A 20,652-nucleotide genomic window follows, 5' to 3' on the forward strand; every position below is an offset into this window, starting at 1 on the left:
ATAGTATCCTAATTCTAGAAGCGGTAGTATCCTAATTCTAGAAGCGGTAGTATCCTAATATCGTAGTATCCCATTTCTAGAAGCTGTAGTATCCTAATTCTGGAAGCGGTAGTATCCTAATATGGTAGTACCTTCATACTAGAAGCGGTAGTATCCTAATAATCGAAGCGGTAGTATCCTAATATGGTAGTATCCTAATACTAGAAGCGATAGTATCCTAATATGGTAGTATCCTAATTCTAGAAGTGGTAGTATCCCAATACTAGAAGCGGTAATATCCTAATATGGTAGTATCCTATTTCTAGAAGTGGTAGTATCCTAATATGGTAGTATCCCAATACTAGAAGCGATAGTATCCTAATTCTAGAAGCGGTAGTATCCTAATATGGCAGTATCCTAATTCTAGAAGCGGTAGTATCCTAATTCTAGAAGCGGTAGTATCCTAATTCTAGAAGCGGTAGTATCCTAATATGGTAGTATCCTAATTCTAGAAGCGGTAGTATCCTAATATGGTAGTATCCCATTTCTAGAAGTGGTAGTATCCTAATTCTAGAAGCGGTAGTATCCTAATATGGTAGTATCCCAATAATAGAAGCGGTAGTATCCTAATATGGTAGTATCCCAATAATAGAAGCGGTAGTATCCTAATATGGTAGTATCCCATTTCTAGAAGCGGTAGTATCCTAATAATAGATGTGGTAGTATCCTAATATGGTAGTATCCCAATACTAGAAGCGGTAGTATCCTAATATGGTAGTATCCCAGTACTAGAAGCGATAGTATCCTAATACTAGAAGCGATAGTATCCTAATACTAGAAGCGGTAGTATCCTAATGTGGTAGTATCCTAATAATCGAAGCGGTAGTATCCTAATATGGTAGTATTCTAATACTAGATGTGGTAGTATCCTAATATGGTAGTATCCTAATACGAGAAGCGGTAGTATCCTAATATGGTAGTATCCCAGTACTAGAAGCGATAGTATCCTAATACTAGAAGCGGTAGTATCCTAATGTGGTAGTATCCTGATACTAGAAGCGGTAGTATCCTAATACTAGAAGCAGTAGTATCCCAATACTAGAAGTGGTAGTATCCTAATATGGTAGTATCCCAATACTAAAAGCGATAGTATCCTAATTCTAGAAGCGGTAGTATCCTAATATCGTAGTATCCCATTTCTAGAAGCTGTAGTATCCTAATTCTGGAAGCGGTAGTATCCTAATATGGTAGTACCTTCATACTAGAAGCGGTAGTATCCTAATAATCGAAGCAGTAGTATCCTAATATGGTAGTATCCTAATACTAGAAGCGATAGTATCCTAATATGGTAGTATCCTAATTCTAGAAGTGGTAGTATCCCAATACTAGAAGCGGTAATATCCTAATATGGTAGTATCCTATTTCTAGAAGCGGTAGTATCCTAATATGGTAGTATCCCAGTACTAGAAGCGGTAGTATCCTAATACTAGAAGCGGTAGTATCCTAATATGGTAGTATCCTATTTCTAGAAGCGGTAGTATCCTAATGCTAGAAGTGGTAGTATCCAAATACTAGAAGCGATAGTATCCTAATACTAGAAGTGGTAGTATCCTAATATGGTAGTATCCTAATTCTAGAAGTGGTAGTATCCTAATATGGTAGTATCCAAATACTAGAAGCGGTAGTATCCTAATATGGTAGTATCCCAGTACTAGAAGTGATAGTATCCTAATACTAGAAGCGGTAGTATCCTAATACTAGAAGCGGTAGTATCCCAATACTAGAAGCGGTAGTATCCCAATACTAGAAGCGGTAGTATCCCAATACTAGAAGCGGTAGTATCCCAATACTAGAAGTGGTAGTATCCTAATATGGTAGTATCCTAATTCTAGAAGCGGTAGTATCCTAATTCTAGAAGCGGTAGTATCCTAATTCTAGAAGCGGTAGTATCCTAATATGGTAGTATCCCATTTCTAGAAGTGGTAGTATCCTAATTCTAGAAGCGGTAGTATCCTAATATGGTAGTATCCCAATAATAGAAGCGGTAGTATCCTAATATGGTAGTATCCCATTTCTAGAAGCGATAGTATTCTAATATGGTAGTATCCCATTTCTAGAAGCGGTAGTATCCTAATAATAGAAGTGGAAGTATCCTAATATGGTAGTATCCCAATACTAGAAGCGGTAGTATCCCAATACTAGAAGCGGTAGTATCCCAATACTAGAAGTGGTAGTATCCTAATATGGTAGTATCCCAATACTAGAAGCGGTAGTATCCTAATATGGTAGTATCCCAATAATAGAAGCGGTAGTATCCTAATATGGTAGTATCCCATTTCTAGAAGCGGTAGTATTCTAATATGGTAGTATCCCATTTCTAGAAGCGGTAGTATCCTAATAATAGAAGTGGTAGTATCCTAATATGGTAGTATCCCAATACTAGAAGCGGTAGTATCCTAATACTAGAAGCGGTAGTATCCCAATACGAGAAGTGGTAGTATCCCAATACGAGAAGTGGTAGTATCCTAATATGGTAGTATCCTAATACTAGAAGCGGTAGTATCCTAATACTAGAAGTGGTAGTATCCAAATACTAGAAGCGGTAGTATCCTAATATGGTAGTATCCTAATTCTAGAAGAGGTAGTATCCTAATATGGTAGTATCCTAATACTTGAAGCGGTAGTATCCTAATATGGTAGTACCTAATTCTAGAAGAGGTAGTATCCTAATATGGTAGTATCCTAATACTTGAAGCGGTAGTATCCTAATATGGTAGTATCCTAATTCTAGAAGCGGTAGTATCCTAATATGGTAGTATCCTAATTCTAGAAGCGGTAGTATCCTAATATGGTAGTATCCTAATTCTAGAAGCGGTAGTATCCTAATACTATAAATAATGTTAGATTTTTAGCAAGTTGACACATCAATGCATTGAGAAATACAGAGATTGTCCTTAACAACACATATGCAACTGATGTTATCTCGCTGCATGGAGATTTGCGTTTGTCATAATGTGTGTACAAGGTATATGTACATAATGTGTTTGTGCCCGAGTGTGTTGGAATTCTTTGCCTGAGTGCACAATACACACAACTCATTACTTTCCCATGCCCTGTATTGTTTCAAAAGTGCAAGTTCCTTATTCTCGTTCTCCATGACCTTGGGGCTCAGGTCAACTCATTACGTGTGTGTGTGTGTTACTCCCGTGTGTAAATGTGACTTTCCTGTGTGTGTTATGTCCCTGTGTAGACCTACGTATGTATTTGCGTGTGGCTAGCGACCATGCCACCCATTCCTGTGCAGCCACGCTGCTCCTCTTGTCCTAGTAGCGCATCTGAATGAACTGGAGCGCAGCGTGCCTCGGCGCAGTGTCCCCCACAGGCACAGAGCACTGTTAATGCCCTGCACCTGTCATCTGCCAGGCCCAACTGGCCAGGTCCATCTCACTGGAGGACACTCTGAGGACACTGACACACACACACATAATGAGTGGGGCACTGCCTGGGGCTGGTTGGAGCCATGTACTGTATATTTTATACTGAGTTTGACTGTTTGAGGTTAGACGTCTATAGACCATGCCATGTTGGCACCAAATGTTCCAAGGCTGGTCCTTTTTGGCGAGAATGCATTGTAATGGCTGAACTCTGAACTAGTCAGCTGAACTCTGTATCTATGGCTGAGTCTGAAAACATTACTAGCTGTCAAATCTTGTTTCCTGAATTCCTGTCAAAGCTCATTGCAGGAGGACCGAGGGAGGTACTTTGGATCCTCTCATCCAATGAGCTTTGAGAAGAATTGCAGAAACCAGTACAGGGGTAATAAAATATTTGATGTCTGGTAAGATATTCAGACACTGCCTATGGCTCTGGGATAACCCACCCTCTCCCACTACCACCCTGCCACTACCAACTAGCAAGCTCTTCCCACATGATCACCCATGTCCACATCCAATTGGACTAAACTGCTAATGTGCTTTGGCATGTGGAGGCTGAATGGTTTATGTTTGTTAACAAGGTGTCTTTGTAGCACCTTTATTTATTGCTTAATGTAAATAGCCTGATATCTTTATCTTACATTGGTCACCCAATTCTTTTTAAAGACCTTTAACTGTGAGTTCGAAATAGTCTCATGGTCCTAAATGGAAGACCCAGCAGTGTTACATTTTCATGGTCCTAAATGGAAGACCCAGCAGTGTTACATTTTCATGTTTCCAAATGGAAGACTCCATTGTGTTAGTAGGTATAGCAGGTGACATCCAGAAGCCCAGATTGAATTGCAATGTCTTGAAGACGTCAATGGGGGCTTTGGCTCACACTCTCAAGTAGTCTTTCTAGGATTCCTCCTATCTCATCCTCCTTAACTGTATTAGACGAGAAGGTCCAATGTCTTTTGAGGAGAGAGGATTCGAGGAAAGATTAATTGCGAAAGATCCCTTGTCTTTGGCTGTAGTGTTAGTTTTACAAAGACCCTAGTAGAGAGAGAGAGAGACTAACTGTTGTTGTCTCTCCTTTGTCCCCTTCCCACAGATCATCCAGAAGCCCAGCCACGAGCTCAAGCAGCAGTTGGCTAACTACTCCAAGCGTGTGGCAGGCTCCGTCACCGAGCTCATCCAGGCCGCCGAGGCCATGAAGGGTACCTTGACCTCTTATTATTACAGAACTACATTCCCCACGTGTCGCTCTTCCACCTCTCCCCTCCTTAAGGCGTCAGCAGGCTTCCGTTTGGCTGGCGCCTAGCTGAATTCAGCTAGCCGAAATGAATTCCCTTAAAATACCTTTGCTTGAAAAACAAGAAAGAAGTGGCATAGCCATAGCGAGGATTCACTTCCTCAAAATAGTCTGAATTAATCTAAGATCACTCAAGAAATCTGTCATATATTTTCAGCAAACTACATCTAACTAAGTTGTTTGGTGCAGTATTTCTCAATTTAAAAAATGTGCATGAAAACGATTAGTCTCTCGTTGAGTGACGAGAGACATTATTGAAGAATCTCTACTGTTAACCAATCACCGACGAAGGGGCAGAGACTTTATTGAAGAATCTCTACTGTTAACCAATCACCGACGAAGGGGTGTAGGTCTTATCCAGAGCGACTTACAAATTGGTAGACTTTATTGAAGAATCTCTACTGTTAACCAATCACCGACGAAGGGGCAGAGACTTTATTGAAGAATCTCTACTGTTAACCAATCACAGACGAAGGGGTGTAGACTTTATTGAAGAATCTCTACTGTTAACCAATCACCGACGAAGGGGTGTAGACTTTCGGCTCCGAACTTCGGCTTGCCTCTAGAAACTATGTTGTGCGCCTGAACAGCTGAAAAACCCTTACCGATGACCAAAGCCAACAAAAACATCACAAAATGTTGTCATAATATATGCATGAACTCTTCCAAACTGTTTTGGCTGGGAAGCATGAGGACGCCTATATCCAAAAGGCAGCATGGCAGCTTTCCATGGCTGTAGTTTATTTAGGAGGAAGCGTGGCAGATTTCCATGGCTGTAGTTGATTTAGTAGGCAGTATGGCAGCTTTCCATGGCTGTAGTTTATTTAGTCGGCAGCATGGCAGCTTCCCATGGCTGTCGTTTATTTAGGAGGAAGCATGGCAGCTTCCCATGGTTGTAGTTTATTTCTGAAAGTTGTCCCCTCCCCCTCCGGCCTAGCTTGCTATTGCGTCACAGATCTAATAGGGCAGGATAGCATCATGACTGAAACCCAGGGGAGATATTGCTTACACCTATACCTAGTCATGTCAGATCGAACGAGGGCAGAAAGAAATGAAGGGTAGCACATCTCTGGAATGAGACTCAGCCCAAGTCTGTCAGAGAGAGGGGGGCCCCGCATAACGTTGAGACTCAATTTACAGCAGCACCCCCCCCAGCTGCTGCCCCGACAGGCCCTTCTCTTTCACACGGCCGTCTCCAGTCCCCATCCTGGAGGTGTCAAGAACAAGCCGCGCGTCGTCCTCAAGCCAGCACCATGAGCACATTGCCCACCGATTTAGAGGGGAAATACTAGAGCCCCCCCAAAGAGCAATCTTCTGCAGTCCCCGATAGAGATGCTTTAGCCTGAAAGGGAATCCTCGCCGCTGGCTTGGTGATAATGCCACGTCTTGATTTAACAGATGATGAGACAGGAACGTCTATATCTGCTCTCTGGTAAAAGACGTAGAGATTGATGTGGTGAGCAGTACGTGGTAACAGCCCACTGAAAGGCTGTCCATCATATCGGCAGTATGAATACATTACCAATCTAAAGGCATGAGTAGGACAGAGGATGTGGAAAGCAGTGGCGGTCAGTGCTGTTTAAAATCAGTGAGATTTATGACCATGTCCTTATTTGTGTTACAGCATATTGGATGACTCTCATTCATATTCCATTCACCCAGCTCAATGTAACATCAATAGGTTTAGGCTACTACACGATACTCAAATATTCCCTATACCCATCATGAGGTTGCTACAAATGAAAGTTTATAACATAGGTGCACAGGTCAAGAGACAAGTTTGAGTAATCAAGGTGACAGACAGTGACACAATCAATACCGCCTTGCACACTCTTGCCTGCATCTAAGCTGATCTAGGGTGTAATCATTAGTACAAACTCGGGTAGGTTTAGCCGGATTTCGTTCCATTTGCTTTAGTTTAAGAAACGCTTTTCAACAGAATCTGCGGAATAAATACACCCCTGATCACCCGCACAAACAGTTCACTTTTGTATCTGCCACATACAAACCGCATCATCACTTAGCCTTAGCCAGCTAGCTAACATAAATATAATTATTTTCTGTTTGAACCAAGTGTTTGAGTAGGCTAAATTAGCTAGCTGCATTAGCTAAGTGAAAGTGAAAAAAATACAATCAAATATATATAGCTAATTTGTTCAAAACTGTTCAACTATTGTCTTTCTCTTTGAGTCAACCACTCACCACATTTTATGCACTGCAGTGCTAGCTAGCTGTAGCTTATTCTTTCAGTACTAGATTAATACTCTTATCCATTGATTGGGTGGACAACATATCAGTTCATACTGCAAGAGCTCTGATAGGTTGGAGGATGTCCTCCAGAAGTTGTCATCATTACTATGTAAGTCTATGGAAGGGGTGAGAACAATGGGCCTCCTAGGTTTTGTATTGAAGTAAATATACCCAAAGGAGGATGGAAAATAGCTGTCCTCCGGCTACACCATGGTGCTACCCTACAGAGTGCTGTTGAGGCTACTGTAGACCTTCATTACAAAACAGTGTGTTTTAATCAGTTATTTGTGTATCGTGAATAGATTTATTTGTTTTATCTAAAAAGGATAACTTAAATATTAACTTTTTTCACTGGTGGAAAGGAAATCTATATTCCTTTGGAAGAGAACTATAACAGTGTGTATCTGGTAACCATGTGATGTTGAATGTGATGCACTGGACCAATGGGCTACCAACACACTGTATATACCTGCAAAATGAATGTTTATTACCATTCCATTTTGAGAGTACAACTTTGAGGCATATTGTTCTGTGTGACAAAAACTGTTATGAAGATAACCATGTGATGTACTGTACAGGTGCATTCAGTAATGCCTCATAGTGACCAAAAATAAGAGTACTGTTGTTTAGCACTAACATGTCATTTGTGTGTGTCAACAGGAACGGAATGGGTGGACCCCGAGGACCCCACGGTCATCGCTGAGAACGAGCTTCTGGGAGCTGCTGCTGCCATTGAAGCAGCCGCCAGGAAACTGGAGCTGCTGAGGCCCCGCACCAAACCCAAGGTGAGGAAGCTTTTTCTGCCCGCGTCAGGAGGTCCCCATGCCTCGCCCAGCCAGCTAAGCCTCTCTGCGGGGGACAAAGTCACACACTAACCCTCCAACTATGGATCAGAGACCATGTGTTGGTGCTCCACTCCTCGTGCAAAGGGTTACGCAGTCTTGACCTCAAGGTTAGAGGCCTCCTAGACTAGTTAGCTGTACGCAGTCCACTTTGAACACCCCTACAGTAATGATACCGTCCACTTAAAATGTCTAGATATTAGAGGTTGACCGATTTATGATTTTTCGATACCGATTATTGGAGGACCAAAAAAGCTGATACCGATTAATCGTCCGATTTTTTTTTTTTTTTTTTTTTTTATTATTATAATTTTTTTTTTTTTGTAATAATGACAATTACAACAATACTGAATGAACACTTATTTTAACTTAATATGACACATCAATAAAATCAATTTAGTCTCAAATAAATAATGAAACATGTTCAATTTGGTTTAAATAATGCAAAAACAAAGTGTTGGAGAAGAAAGTAAAAGTGCAATATGTGCCATGTTAGAAAGCTAACATTTAAGTTCCTTGCTCAGAACATATGAAAGCTGGTGGTTCCTTTTAACACACAGAAATACGAGCCTTAGGTCATTAATATGGCCGAATCCGGAAACTATCATCTCGAAAACAAAACATTTATTCTTTCAGTGAAATACGGAACCGTTCCGTATTTTATCTAACGGGTGGCATCCATAAGTCTAAATATTGCTGTTACATTGCACAACCTTCAATGTTATGTCATAATTACGTAAAATTCTGGCAAATTAGGCTGCCCAAACTGTTGCATATACACTGACTCTGGCTGGGTGCAATGAACGCAAGAGAAGTCACACAATTTCACCTGGTTAATATTGCCTGCTAACCTGAATTTCTTTTAGCTAAATACGCAGGTTTAAAAATATATACTTCTGTGTATTGATTTTAAGAAAGGCATTGATGTTTATGGTTAGGTACACATTGGAATAAGGACAGTCATTTTTTTGCGAATACGCACTGCATCGATTATATGCAACGCAGGACACGCTAGATAAACTAGTAATATCATCAACCATGCGTAGTTAACTAGTGATTATGATAAGATTGATTGTTTTTTTTACAAGATAAGTTTAATGCTAGCTAGCAACTTACCTTGGCTTACTGCATTTGCGTAACAGGCAGGCTCCTCGTGGAGTGCAATGAGAGGCAGGTGGTTAGAGAGTTGGACTAGTTAACTGTAAGGTTGCAAGATTGAATCCCCGAACTGAGGTAAAAAATCTGTTGTTCTGCCCCCTGAACAAGGCAGTTAACCCACCGTTCCTAGGCCGTCATTGAAAGTAAGAATGTGTTATTAACTGACTTGCCTAGTTAAATAAAGATTTAAAAAAGGTGTAGAAAAATATATTATAATAATACAAATTGTAAAAAATCGGTGTCCAAAAATACCGATTTCCGATTGTTATGAAAACTTGAAATCGGCCCCAATTAATCGGCCATTCCGATAAATAGTTCGACCTCTACTAGATATCCATTTAGATGTTCATGTTTGAGTTGAGGGCTTGAGTTACATACTGTAGTTGACACCCTCTGTACTCATCATAGTGGTGTAGAGTAGAACAGGCCTATTAACACCACTCAGGATGTGTATTGTAGACGCGTCCTCAACTTGTCGCGCCATAAAGTAGGTTATGGCGTGTTTAACGTGTTTTGTGACTCCAACATTCTCTGTGTTTTGTTAACAGGAAGCGGACGAGAGCCTGAACTTCGAGGAGCAGATCCTGGAGGCGGCCAAATCGATCGCAGCCGCCACCAGTGCTCTGGTCAAAGCTGCCTCAGCCGCCCAGAGGGAACTGGTGGCCCAAGGGAAGGTAAGCGCACCAGAGTTATCAGTACGGTATGGGGCCTACCCAGGGGGCAATTCACTGATTGAAATAATGTAATTTTGACGCCTTTTCAACCAGTTTTGCCCAACTGTGTCTGCTGGGAATTAACGTCTAACTTAACTCATGCTGTAGTCATTCAACACCGTCTGAGTGGCCCAGGCCTGATTTACACTCTCCCCGGGCCTGATTTACACTCTCCCCGGGCCTGATTTACACTCTCCCCGGGCCTGATTTACACTCTCTCCGGGCCCGTGTGCTCAGACTAACTCTCCCTCTCTCTTTTGTTGTGCTCTCTCAGGTCGGTGCCTGCCCAGCCAATGCAGTGGATGATGGACAGTGGTCTCAAGGTCTCATTTCAGCCGTAAGTGTCACTGTAATTCCTTAACCAGTAGATGAGGTATTTGAATATTCCTTAACCAGTAGATGAGGTATTTGAATATTCCTTAACCAGTAGATGAGGTATTTGAATATTCCTTAACCAGTAGATGAGGTATTTGAATATTCCTTAACCAGTAGATGATCAAAATCTACCTAAAGTAGCACCATTACTAAGGAATATAACTTATTCATATTTATGGTGGCATCATTTATTGTCTACACATGTGAATTAATAATAGAGGCATTCATGTATCTCACCGATTTAATGACAAACAGAATACATTCACAGCCCTCTTCTCCAACTCTCTGTTCCACTAGGCCCGAATGGTTGCTGCAGCGACCAGCAACCTGTGCGAGGCGGCCAACTCGGCGGTGCAAGGCCACGCCAGCGAGGAGAAGCTCGTCAGCTCGGCCAAGCAGGTGTCTGCCTCCACTGCCCAGCTCCTAGTGGCCTGCAAGGTCAAGGCTGACCAGGACTCCCAGACCATGAAGAGGCTACAGGTCAGAGTGCTATGTACTTATAGAACTTCTCCTATTGTGTCCTCCACTTCCCCCCCCCGCCTGGCAGCTGCTCTGTCTTCTCAGTCTGTACATAAAAACTAATGTGACGGGGGGCGGGGGGGTCAGTTGATGAGTCAGTCAAAAGGTTTTTCAATGGTGAAACCGTGGTAAACTTGGCATGAATCTGTCATTAAGACTGAGTATCCCATAGTGTCATTAAGACTGAGTATCCCATAGTGTCATTAAGACTGAGTATCCCATAGTGTCATTAAGACTGAGTATCCCATAGTGTCATTAAGACTGAGTATCCCATAGTGTCATTAAGACTGAGTATCCCATAGTGTCATTAAGACTGAGTATCCCATAGGGTGGTGACGTGTGTCTTTGTTGGTTTTAGCACAGCCTTAACCCTCGCAGTGAAGCAATTCCTGATTTGGTCACAGTGATTTCCGTTTTGTATGCTATTAGTCTTTAATGGCTACAGACCCTGTCAATACCCACTCTACCTTTTCTTGCCTAAACTACGTCCCTGCCATTTGATTTTAATTGTGGCTTTTGTCTCTACTGCCTCTTCAACAATAACATTTAGACCAGCTTAGACCAGTCCTTCTGGGGTTCTGCAGTTTTTATTTCTTAGAAACATGTTTTTTTTTTGTCGAAGACCACAGTTGGGGCTCATTTGAAGGAGGCCGGAGCTGAGAAATGGTTTCCGAGGGAGGGAGACGTGACACGGTCTAAATCAATGGCTCTATCTATTAACATCCCATTGCTACAGTATTTCTAGAAGTGTCTGTTCCATAAAGAAAAGGACAGGTGAGGAGACCCTCCCCCCCCCTCTTGTCTATTGTCTCCAAAGTACTGCGAGGAGCCAACTCATTCAGACCTCAGTAGAAACGTATCTGTCAGTATTCTCTGGTGACACAGCAGAAGATAAATTTAACTTCCTGTTTAGCAAACTATCTTTTAGAGGTGTGTCGTCATGGAAACTCATAATTTCCAGAATCCATATATGGAAGGTCTTCTGTTTCAGAACTGTGTGTGAAAATCAGAGGTCCAGCCTATCAAAACTGTCCCAGCATTACTGACGTGGGCCATCCACAGTCAGTCCACTCTCTGGAAATAGTCGATACTGTGTAGTTACAGGATCTCCCCCCAGCTCTATGCACACCAACCAGCCAACCGGCTCATATTCTCTCATCCCAATCAGCAGCGGCTTATCTCCTGCTGTTCCGGGCTTGCAGCTGCTGCTGGGTCATTCCCATATAGTTGTGTATACAGTGTCTCTCAAAACAACATACATTGCCTTTGAAAATGTCGTAACCCTAGCTACGGCCTTTGATTACTGCCACACTGGAGAAGTTGAAGACTCCACGTTTGTTTCCAATCCCTTTCGAAAGGCCATGTAGTTAGTCAACGTTGCCTGGTTATTAAACCTGTTAAGAATAAGAGTACATTGTAGTGCTATGTGTAAGGCTTGTGTGGTAGGTAAGTGGCCGCAGGGTGTGTGGGTATTCTGACTGGCCCTGACATGAAGTGAAGGCAACAGGGGGTATCAGACCAGAGGGGGTTAAATAGTCATTATACAATGGTTGGATTGAAATTGCCATTGTTAGTCTATCCGGCCTATGATGTACTAGACAACATACACATGGCCACATTCATAAAAAGTGCCATAGGTTACGTCGTTACTTAGCAACGCACTGCTACTACTACGACTACAGATCCACTGTCTCGTCTGCCCAGCCATGCAACTTATACATCTGATTTCCACTGTAAAAAGCCTCGACAATTGATAAACACGAAAAAAAGAAACAAAATGCAGCGTGTTTCCAGTCTTAACAGCTCCAGTTTGAAGTGGATTGTTAGCTGGCAAGGGAGGTATAGACTCCATAGCAACCATTTTTGTTTGCCATAGCAACCTGCAAAGTTCTAGAACAATCGACCAGTGCTTGGGTAGTTTTGCTTTACACGGCAGTTAATATGAATAACACTTGACAACCAGTGTTGGTGAATGTAGTATCACGTTTTGTTGAAAAATGTATGGTTTGGAAATAATCTGGGTTTTTAATGCTGTTAACCCTTTGTATAAAATCAATAATGTTATGACATGTTTTGTCATGGCTGTGATGGGATGATAGCCATGAGGCTAATTGCTAAATGAAGCCATATACTGCACATCCCTGACATACTCGACAAATGAGAGAACGGAACACTGACAGCAGTGTTGACTGCTGTCATATCAAAGTGGTATGGAAATACACCGCAGGAAAGGATAGCAATCTATTTTTACAACTGTGTATATCAAATGTATGAAACAAAACCACTTGGGGTTTGTACGAGATATGTTGCCTTGGGCATAAAAAATAAAACAATGAACCCACTTCCCACTACCGAGCCAAACCAAACTGTGCTGCCCCTGCCTGGTGACGATTCCTCCAGTTGCTGGAAGGGTGCTGAAAAATAACCAAGCCAGCACAAGATGGTTCAGATTTGCACAATAGTGTGAAAGGAGTTTTTAAGTTTGACAGTTGGTTTTATCCAATTTAACCTCCCCCACCTGTACCCTATTTTGGTCAGTACCAGGAAAACAAACCTGGTGTCTTTTACTGACTAGCAGCTGTTGGGGATCCGACGGGGTTGTCTAGCATTGTGTTTTATGTCAGGTCTAAGCTAACAGTGGCATTCCAACCATAGAGATAGTATAAGGGGAGGGAGAATTGGACAGGAACGCAGCTCTAGCCTTGCCAGCACGGTACCTATTTTCTCTCAGCGACGCCTCAAAAGGAGAGAAAAAAAAAACATGTCTCCTTGTTTGTAATGGGCTGCCAAGTGAGTCTCGGTAACAAGTATGTTTTGCTTCAAGTGAACTACGGCGAACAGCTCCTTATTGCCTTTTAAAGCAATCCCCAAGCGTGAAGAGAGAGCCACTAGGCTCTGGCGGAGGCAGACATTCCCTTTCCAGGGGCACTGTTTATGAACAGTAGGAGTGGAGAAGTAATGGTCTTAACCGAAAGCTATGTGTCAGTCAGTCGCCAGTGTTCCACACCCCTTTTGGGAACCCAATTCACTTTTAAAATCCTGTCTGGAATTTTGTTTTTTTACTTACAGAGCTACAGTATTGAAATGTGATTACACTCGTGTTTAAAGGCTTGCACACAATGTGCTGAATATCACAGAAAAGTGTGTCTGTAAGCATCTTAAACTGTCAATGCTTTGGATTTTGGCTTAGAGATTGTGTCACCTTGTCCCTACTGTCCATTCTGAATTTCCACAGGCTGCCGGAAATGCTGTTAAGAGGGCCTCCGATAGCCTGGTGAAGGCGGCACAGAAAGCAGCCTTTGACGCCCAAGACGAGCAGGCCGTGGTTGTTAAGAGCAAGATGGTGGGCGGCATTGCTCAGGTAAGCAGAGGGCCATGAGAGCCTGCTTGAATTTTCACACAAACTTCCCATCGATGTAAGGATTATTTCAGTGCAATAGAGGAAGACAGTGTCATTCTATGACACCCAAATTCACATTCAGAATTATTTCATTAAAGGTCACATATGAGGCATGTTTTGTATTTCTGTTGATGTGTGTACCTGTGTCTCCATGTGCCTGTTCTGTTCATCTATGTATGAGAGGTGGTGTGTTCTGGGTGTTAACCAGTGGTGTTCTGTCTATTAGATCAGTGTGTTAACCTGTTAACCAGTTGTGTTCTGTCTATTAGATCAGTGTGTTAACCAGTTGTGTTCTGCCTGTTAGATCAGGGTGTTAACCAGTTGTGTTCTGCCTGTTAGATCAGGGTGTTAACCAGTCGTGTTCTGCCTATTAGATCAGGGTGTTAACCAGTGGTGTTCTGTCTATTAGATCAGGGTGTTAACCAGTCGTGTTCTGCCTGTTAGATCAGGGTGTTAACCAGTTGTGTTCTGCCTGTTAGATCAGGGTGTTAACCAGTGGTGTTCTGTCTGTTAGATCAGGGTGTTAACCAGTCGTGTTCTGTCTGTTAGATCAGGGTGTTAACCAGTTGTGTTCTGCCTGTTAGATCAGGGTGTTAACCAGTTGTGTTCTGCCTATTAGATCAGGGTGTTAAAACCAGTTGTGTTCTGCCTGTTAGATCAGGGTGTTAAAACCAGTTGTGTTCTGCCTGTTAGATCAGGGTGTTAACCAGTGGTGTTCTGCCTGTTAGATCAGGGTGTTAACCAGTGGTGTTCTGTCTGTTAGATCAGGGTGTTAACCAGTCGTGTTCTGCCTGTTAGATCAGGGTGTTAACCAGTTGTGTTCTGCCTGTTAGATCAGGGTGTTAACCAGTTGTGTTCTGCCTGTTAGATCAGGGTGTTAACCAGTGGTGTTCTGCCTATTAGATCAGGGTGTTAAAACCAGTTGTGTTCTGCCTGTTAGATCAGGGTGTTAACCAGTGGTGTTCTGCCTGTTGGATCAGGGTGTTAACCAGTGGTGTTCTGCCTGTTGGATCAGGGTGTTAAAAGCAGTTGTGTTCTGCCTGTTAGATCAGGGTGTTAACCAGTGGTGTTCTGTCTGTTACATCAGGGTGTTAACCAGTCGTGTTCTGCCTGTTATATCAGGGTGTTAACCAGTCGTGTTCTGCCTGTTATATCAGGGTGTTAACCAGTTGTGTTCTGCCTGTTATATCAGGGTGTTAACCAGTTGTGTTCTGCCTGTTGTTAGATCAGGGTGTTAACCAGTTGTGTTCTGCCTGTTAGATCAGGGTGTTAACCAGTTGTGTTCTGCCTATTGTTAGATAAGGCTGTTAACCAGTGGTGTTCTGTCTGTTAGATCATTGCTGCCCAGGAGGAAATGCTGAGGAAGGAGAGGGAGTTGGACGAGGCCAGAAAGAAGCTGGCCACCATCCGACAGCAGCAGTACAAGTTCCTGCCCTCCGAGCTCAGGGAGGACGGGCAGGAGCAGTGATGAAACGTGTACACACACACACACACACACACACACATATACAGCGAAGACAAATCCGATGTTCAGGGGCTACATCCCCAGGCTATATTAGAGAAAAGAGGAAAACGAAGAGGTATTATGCTTGAAGAGGAGCAATATTAGGGTGAGATAATTAAAGGGGTAAAAAGTGAAAGCTGTATTAGGATGTTTATTTTAAGTGTATTTTTTTTCTTAGATTTATTTGTCACGTTCAAGAGCGTTAGTGCCACTGGTTTTGTTTTTGGATAATGCTTAAAAATATATATATATATGCATCCAAGTCTTTGAGGTAGTCCTTGATAGTTTGTGATTTAATTGAGCGTTTAGGTTCACTGCCGCTTCACCATTTTGATTCAATTCACATCCTCCTGCCAATAACTGATATTTGCCTTTAACGCTAGCATGCTATTATTTTAGTGAGCACAATAACCATCTGTTTGGCGGTGTCCGTTTTTCTGTTTGTTTTTTGGATTAGAAAAATGCAGTCACCAAAAGGTGGGCTTACAGCGGGTAAATGTTGAGACCTCACTTGACTGACCAATGATTTTAACTGGCCAGGGTGAATGGTAAGAGACGGTCGGTCACCGTACAACACAGAGCTCAGCTAGGTGTTTAACATAAACAACTGTGGCTTAGGTCAGATCCCAAAGAAGACATCGTTTAACAAGAATGTGTGTTGTCTTTTTATTTCAACCAATGAAATGTACCTGTATTTTTTTGCAATTTGGACCAGAGGTGCAATGATTTACTTTGCGATTAAACAATTCATAGAGAGAGAACACATCTTCTTTTTTTTCTTTTTTTAAGAGAAATAATGCTATGAAATGTGTTACAAATGGTATCTTCTATTACATTTATATGTTAATAAAGTATATGTGAGTATTTGTTTGTGTCATCATATGAACTTTTGGACCTGATATTATCTGTGTTTGAAGCTCATAAAGCCATACTTTGCTTTCTTCAGGACATTGTTTTGAATCATGAATGGCTGTTCCTTCGGGTGCTATTAGTGGTTAAAATCTTTATCAGATGTTGACTGTGTAATATGCATCTAATAGCCAACTGTAACCAGTAGACCTTTAGAAACAAATTTAGATATGTATTTTGGGGTAATTTCTCTTGTCGCAGTACAATCCTATGATGGCCATTGTATGCAAAGGATAATGTGTCCAGTGTTGTTGTTATTAACCATCATGTACCCTGAATTGCCAGCCTATTTCACATTGTCAGAGGCCTCCTTGTAACCTAACCTTCTTTCAACATATCAATGAGTCAAAAAGTGCCTGCTATATGTATTTTACAACTAATTGTATTTAACTGTTAACGTTTTCCAATCTTCAAGTGCACTTATCCATTTGTTTAACTCAACAACACATCATATAAATCCACTCTTTTACAAACATTTGTTTTCTCTTTTCTCTTAATCAAAATAGTTGGATAAAAAACAACTGTTAAGTTGCCTATGTGTTGATTACAAACATGGGGAAAGCCTAACTTGAGTGTTTTTTCTTTTCATTTTCTAATTGTTTTGTTGACCTTTCTGATTTTGATACTATATACATGTATTAACAGTGCTATGGGATCACCATCTCAATAGTATTGTATAATAGATTTATGGTCAATAAAGCTGGTTTTCCCTGAGAAGTTATTTTATTTCTCTTTATTAAACATTAAAATGTTGAAGTCACTTCTTTATCAATGCTTCATATCATAATATGACCTGCTATGCTGATATTCAGACAAATTAACATGAGTAAAATAGATTCGCCATTGTGAACGAATTCTAGTCGCATCAAGTCTACAGTAGCCTAGTCAGTCACAAATACATTTCCCCTTGGTTCCATACTGTACCTTGTCGTTTGTGACCGGTCAATCTGCACCAAAGACCAACTTCCTCCCCAGGTGGCTGCTGCTAACCGGCACCGACTACCCTCAGTCTTGGCAACATAACTTTTGACTGTAGTTACAACTTGTTATTGTTATTTTCCCCTCTTTGAAATACCATTAGAAACAACCCATGCCCTGACAGACTTTTATCAATGCACAAGCCTAGTTAAGGCGACCAAACTAAGACGACACTGGCTGTAGTGTCGTCAAGTGTGCAAATTGTATTAAATGTGGACATAAATGAACCCATGAAGAGGAAGAGCGCATGAAGGCTATAACGTTTACATGAGCTGGTTAAAACCATGCCTAATTGCGTCCCCCAGTGCGCTCGGGGAGTGAACGGCAAATACAGGGGAAACTAAGTACACCCAAGTATACCTATTAAAGATGGCCTACCTTTTCATTACATGGTGTGGGCACCTATATCCCTGTGTCTAGAGATATATTTAGGTCCAATATCATACCACAGACATTCGAACGTTATATGAAATCGGAGCCTCCCAAAAATGGACAAAATCTGTGCGCTTAATTCCTACCCAACGCGTTGAACGAATCACAGGCGCGCGACGTCACTTTGCTCGGGCGTGATTTATCTGAACTTTCCAAAAAAAGTATTGGGCTCTGGACAGAATTACATCCTCCCATCCTTCCTTACCTAATCCAGACTAGCTTTGTCTCATCACTCGGCTCGAGGTGCTGCTTCTGTGAACTTCAGTCCTCTGTCCTCTGTGTGGCTCGTGCGCGTCCGTCGAGAGAAACAACTCTGAACCCTTTTCGCCTGTTATTAGGAGAGAAAAAACAACAGTAACCATGGAAGCCATCAAGAAGAAAATGCAAATGTTGAAACTGGATAAGGAGAATGCTATTGATCGGGCAGAGCAAGCAGAAGGAGACAAAAAGGGGGCAGAGGACAAATGCAAACAGGTATGGGAATATAACTAACTGAACAAGAGGGCATTCCCTGCCTTTTCATTGCTTGAAGGGAGGAGGGCAACTGTATCTAATGCCAATAGAAATAGATTTTACACTCATTTATTCAATTGAATGATTATACTGCTCCCCTCTATCTGTCAACCATGAAGTGGTTTGGTTTTATGTCATCCACATATGGTAATCCATGTACAATCTATTCTACAATATACAATAAACATACTGTACAGTCAGTGATTTTATTACTTGGGTGAGCACATCAAATATTTACTATATTTCAAATATGAAGTTTCTACCCTGCAATACATGGTAAGACAGATGTCCAATGTCTATGTGGAAGATAGGTAAGTGTTTGTTCTAAATATCCTCTTGTGAAGTTATCCATGAAGCTACTACAGACTTTTGCAACTACAAATAATAAATGTCCTTATAGTCTCTTCAATGGTGTTTCATGGGTACAGCAGGCCGATCGGAGTGAAGTTGATTAGATAGGTGAACAGATCCCACCGAACGGCCCAGCAAGTTTGAGGTTATTACGGGCAGCGTTAAATTAAGAGTCAAAGCACATTGATGAAGGGGGCACAAGCTGACTTAAGGAGTACAGTGTGAATTAGTGTTTCATTTTTTAAGTATAAACTGGGTGGTTCGAGCCCTGAATGCTGATTAGCTGACAGCTGTGGTATATTTAAGCAATAAGGCCCGAGGGGGTGTGGTATATGGCCAATATACCACGGCTAAGGGCTGTTCTTATGTATGACGCAATTCGTAGTACTAGGACACAGCCCTTAGCCGTGGTATATTGGCCATATACCACAAACCCCCGAAGTACCTTATTGCTATTTTAAACTGGTTACCAATGTAATTAGAGCAGTAAAAATACATGTTTTGTCATACCCGTGGTATACGGTCTGATTGGCTGACAGCCGTGTAATATCAGACCGTATACTACGGGTATGACAAAACATGTATTTTTACTGCTCTAATTACATTGGTAACCAGTTTAAAATAGCAATAAGGTACTTCGGGGGTTTGTGGTATATGGCCAATATACCACGGCTAAGGGCTGTGTCCAGGCACTCCGTGTTGCATCGTGCCTAAGAACAGCCATTAGCCGTGGTATATTGGCCATATACCACACTCCCTCAGGCCTTATTGCTTAAGTATCAAACCCAAATTGTCAGTATTGACCCAATCAAGGAGCTTGAGAATACCAGTCTTCCCAATGACCATATGTCCAGTGTCATCTCTCATTTGTTATAATTTAACCATTGAAGATGGTCAGATTCTGTATTATACAAGTGTTAGCTAGACCTTCAACAAATAGACACAATTTGAGGCGTTTTGAGTTTTAACCCTCTCACATCCTGCAATCCACTTCTGCCACTTTTCTGTTGGAAAATCAAGACCGGGATGGAATGACAGAAGACAAGACTCTCCAGTCGTCATTTTGGATCCAACCCCATCTCAGAATCAGTTACATCATGGCCCAAGCTTTTCATGGTCTCCCTCTCAGTCTGTCTATGATGACCACTTCTCATAATGTTGACATTATGGCTCCATAGCAGCTTAGCCCTTCTCCCAGTTTCATTCTATTTTCTGCATTTGGACGTAGGCTACTCCCTACCATCCCCCATGGGAACAAGAAAACCATCTTTCTGCTTTGTCTTGAGCATTTGGAAGTAAATTATCGAACGCATATGCACCTTCAGAGCCACGGCATTTAAAAAAAAATCATCCTTACCTACACAACTTGTCAGATTTGGCAACAACTGAATGTGTAGCTGTACCTGGATCTGGTCAAGATCAAGAGACGATGCACCATCTCATTCTAGTGTACCTCATTTTTACTGTTATGAAGCTACTTCCTACCTTAGCTGCCTCAAGAACCCAGATTTATGATGGACATTTGGAATGGATCCTCTTCCTGAGCTTATAAGGACATGTACAGTACTGATCCAAATTGCTTCTGGTCACTTTAGACTTGACTAATATTACTCATTATGTTATGTGAGTCCTCTCTTTCCGTTTAGATCCCAAGTAACGAAAGCCACCAGTGGCTTAGAATGGAATGGAAATGGACCCCCCCCCCCCCCCCCATTTGTCCTTGAACATTTGTCTACCCCCCCCCCAGTGTGTATTTGTGATACCATGGAGAACATTTGCTTCCGTGGCGGCGAATAACTGGTGGTCTAATCGCTTCAGCTTTTGTTGGCGTCCGAATTTTCCATTCTACTCATCTGTCATGTTTAATTGACGTGGTCAGCTAGAACCAAATGGAGCCTCTCTATAAATAGGAGTAGTCTCCCCTCACAAGTATTTGATTGCAGAAGACCACACCTTGGGCTATTCTGATTCCAGCACCCACATTTCTCTTTGGAGCAGCCT

The 20,652-nt window shown here is 41.9% G+C and overlaps 2 protein-coding genes across 12 annotated transcripts in view; both read left to right on the top strand.

The window, feature by feature from the left end:
• The window catches only part of tln1 (talin 1), a 159,258-nt gene extending 142,164 nt beyond the window's left edge, over positions 1 to 17,094 (top strand). For all 3 annotated transcript variants that reach the window (XM_064943510.1, XM_064943509.1, XM_064943511.1), the window contains 7 exons: positions 4,507 to 4,612; positions 7,618 to 7,742; positions 9,506 to 9,631; positions 9,945 to 10,007; positions 10,343 to 10,525; positions 13,800 to 13,925; positions 15,298 to 17,094. In XM_064943510.1, coding sequence (XP_064799582.1) covers positions 4,507 to 4,612; positions 7,618 to 7,742; positions 9,506 to 9,631; positions 9,945 to 10,007; positions 10,343 to 10,525; positions 13,800 to 13,925; positions 15,298 to 15,432 — 864 coding nt within the window. In that variant the 3' untranslated portion in view covers positions 15,433 to 17,094. The remainder of the gene's footprint in view (positions 1 to 4,506; positions 4,613 to 7,617; positions 7,743 to 9,505; positions 9,632 to 9,944; positions 10,008 to 10,342; positions 10,526 to 13,799; positions 13,926 to 15,297) is intronic.
• Positions 17,095 to 17,949: 855 nt separating this feature from the next.
• Positions 17,950 to 20,652, top strand: part of tpm2 (tropomyosin 2 (beta)) — a 39,374-nt gene continuing 36,671 nt past the window's right edge. For 7 of the 9 annotated variants that reach the window (XM_064943516.1, XM_064943515.1, XM_064943524.1 and 4 more), the window contains exon 1: positions 17,950 to 18,261. In XM_064943516.1, coding sequence (XP_064799588.1) covers positions 18,148 to 18,261 — 114 coding nt within the window. In that variant the 5' untranslated portion in view covers positions 17,950 to 18,147. The remainder of the gene's footprint in view (positions 18,262 to 20,652) is intronic. The other 2 variants (XM_064943521.1, XM_064943523.1) reach the window with 1 other exon arrangement.

The sequence above is a fragment of the Oncorhynchus masou genome, chromosome 28 (genome assembly GCF_036934945.1).
Source record: "Oncorhynchus masou masou isolate Uvic2021 chromosome 28, UVic_Omas_1.1, whole genome shotgun sequence".
Lineage (NCBI taxonomy): Eukaryota > Metazoa > Chordata > Actinopteri > Salmoniformes > Salmonidae > Oncorhynchus > Oncorhynchus masou.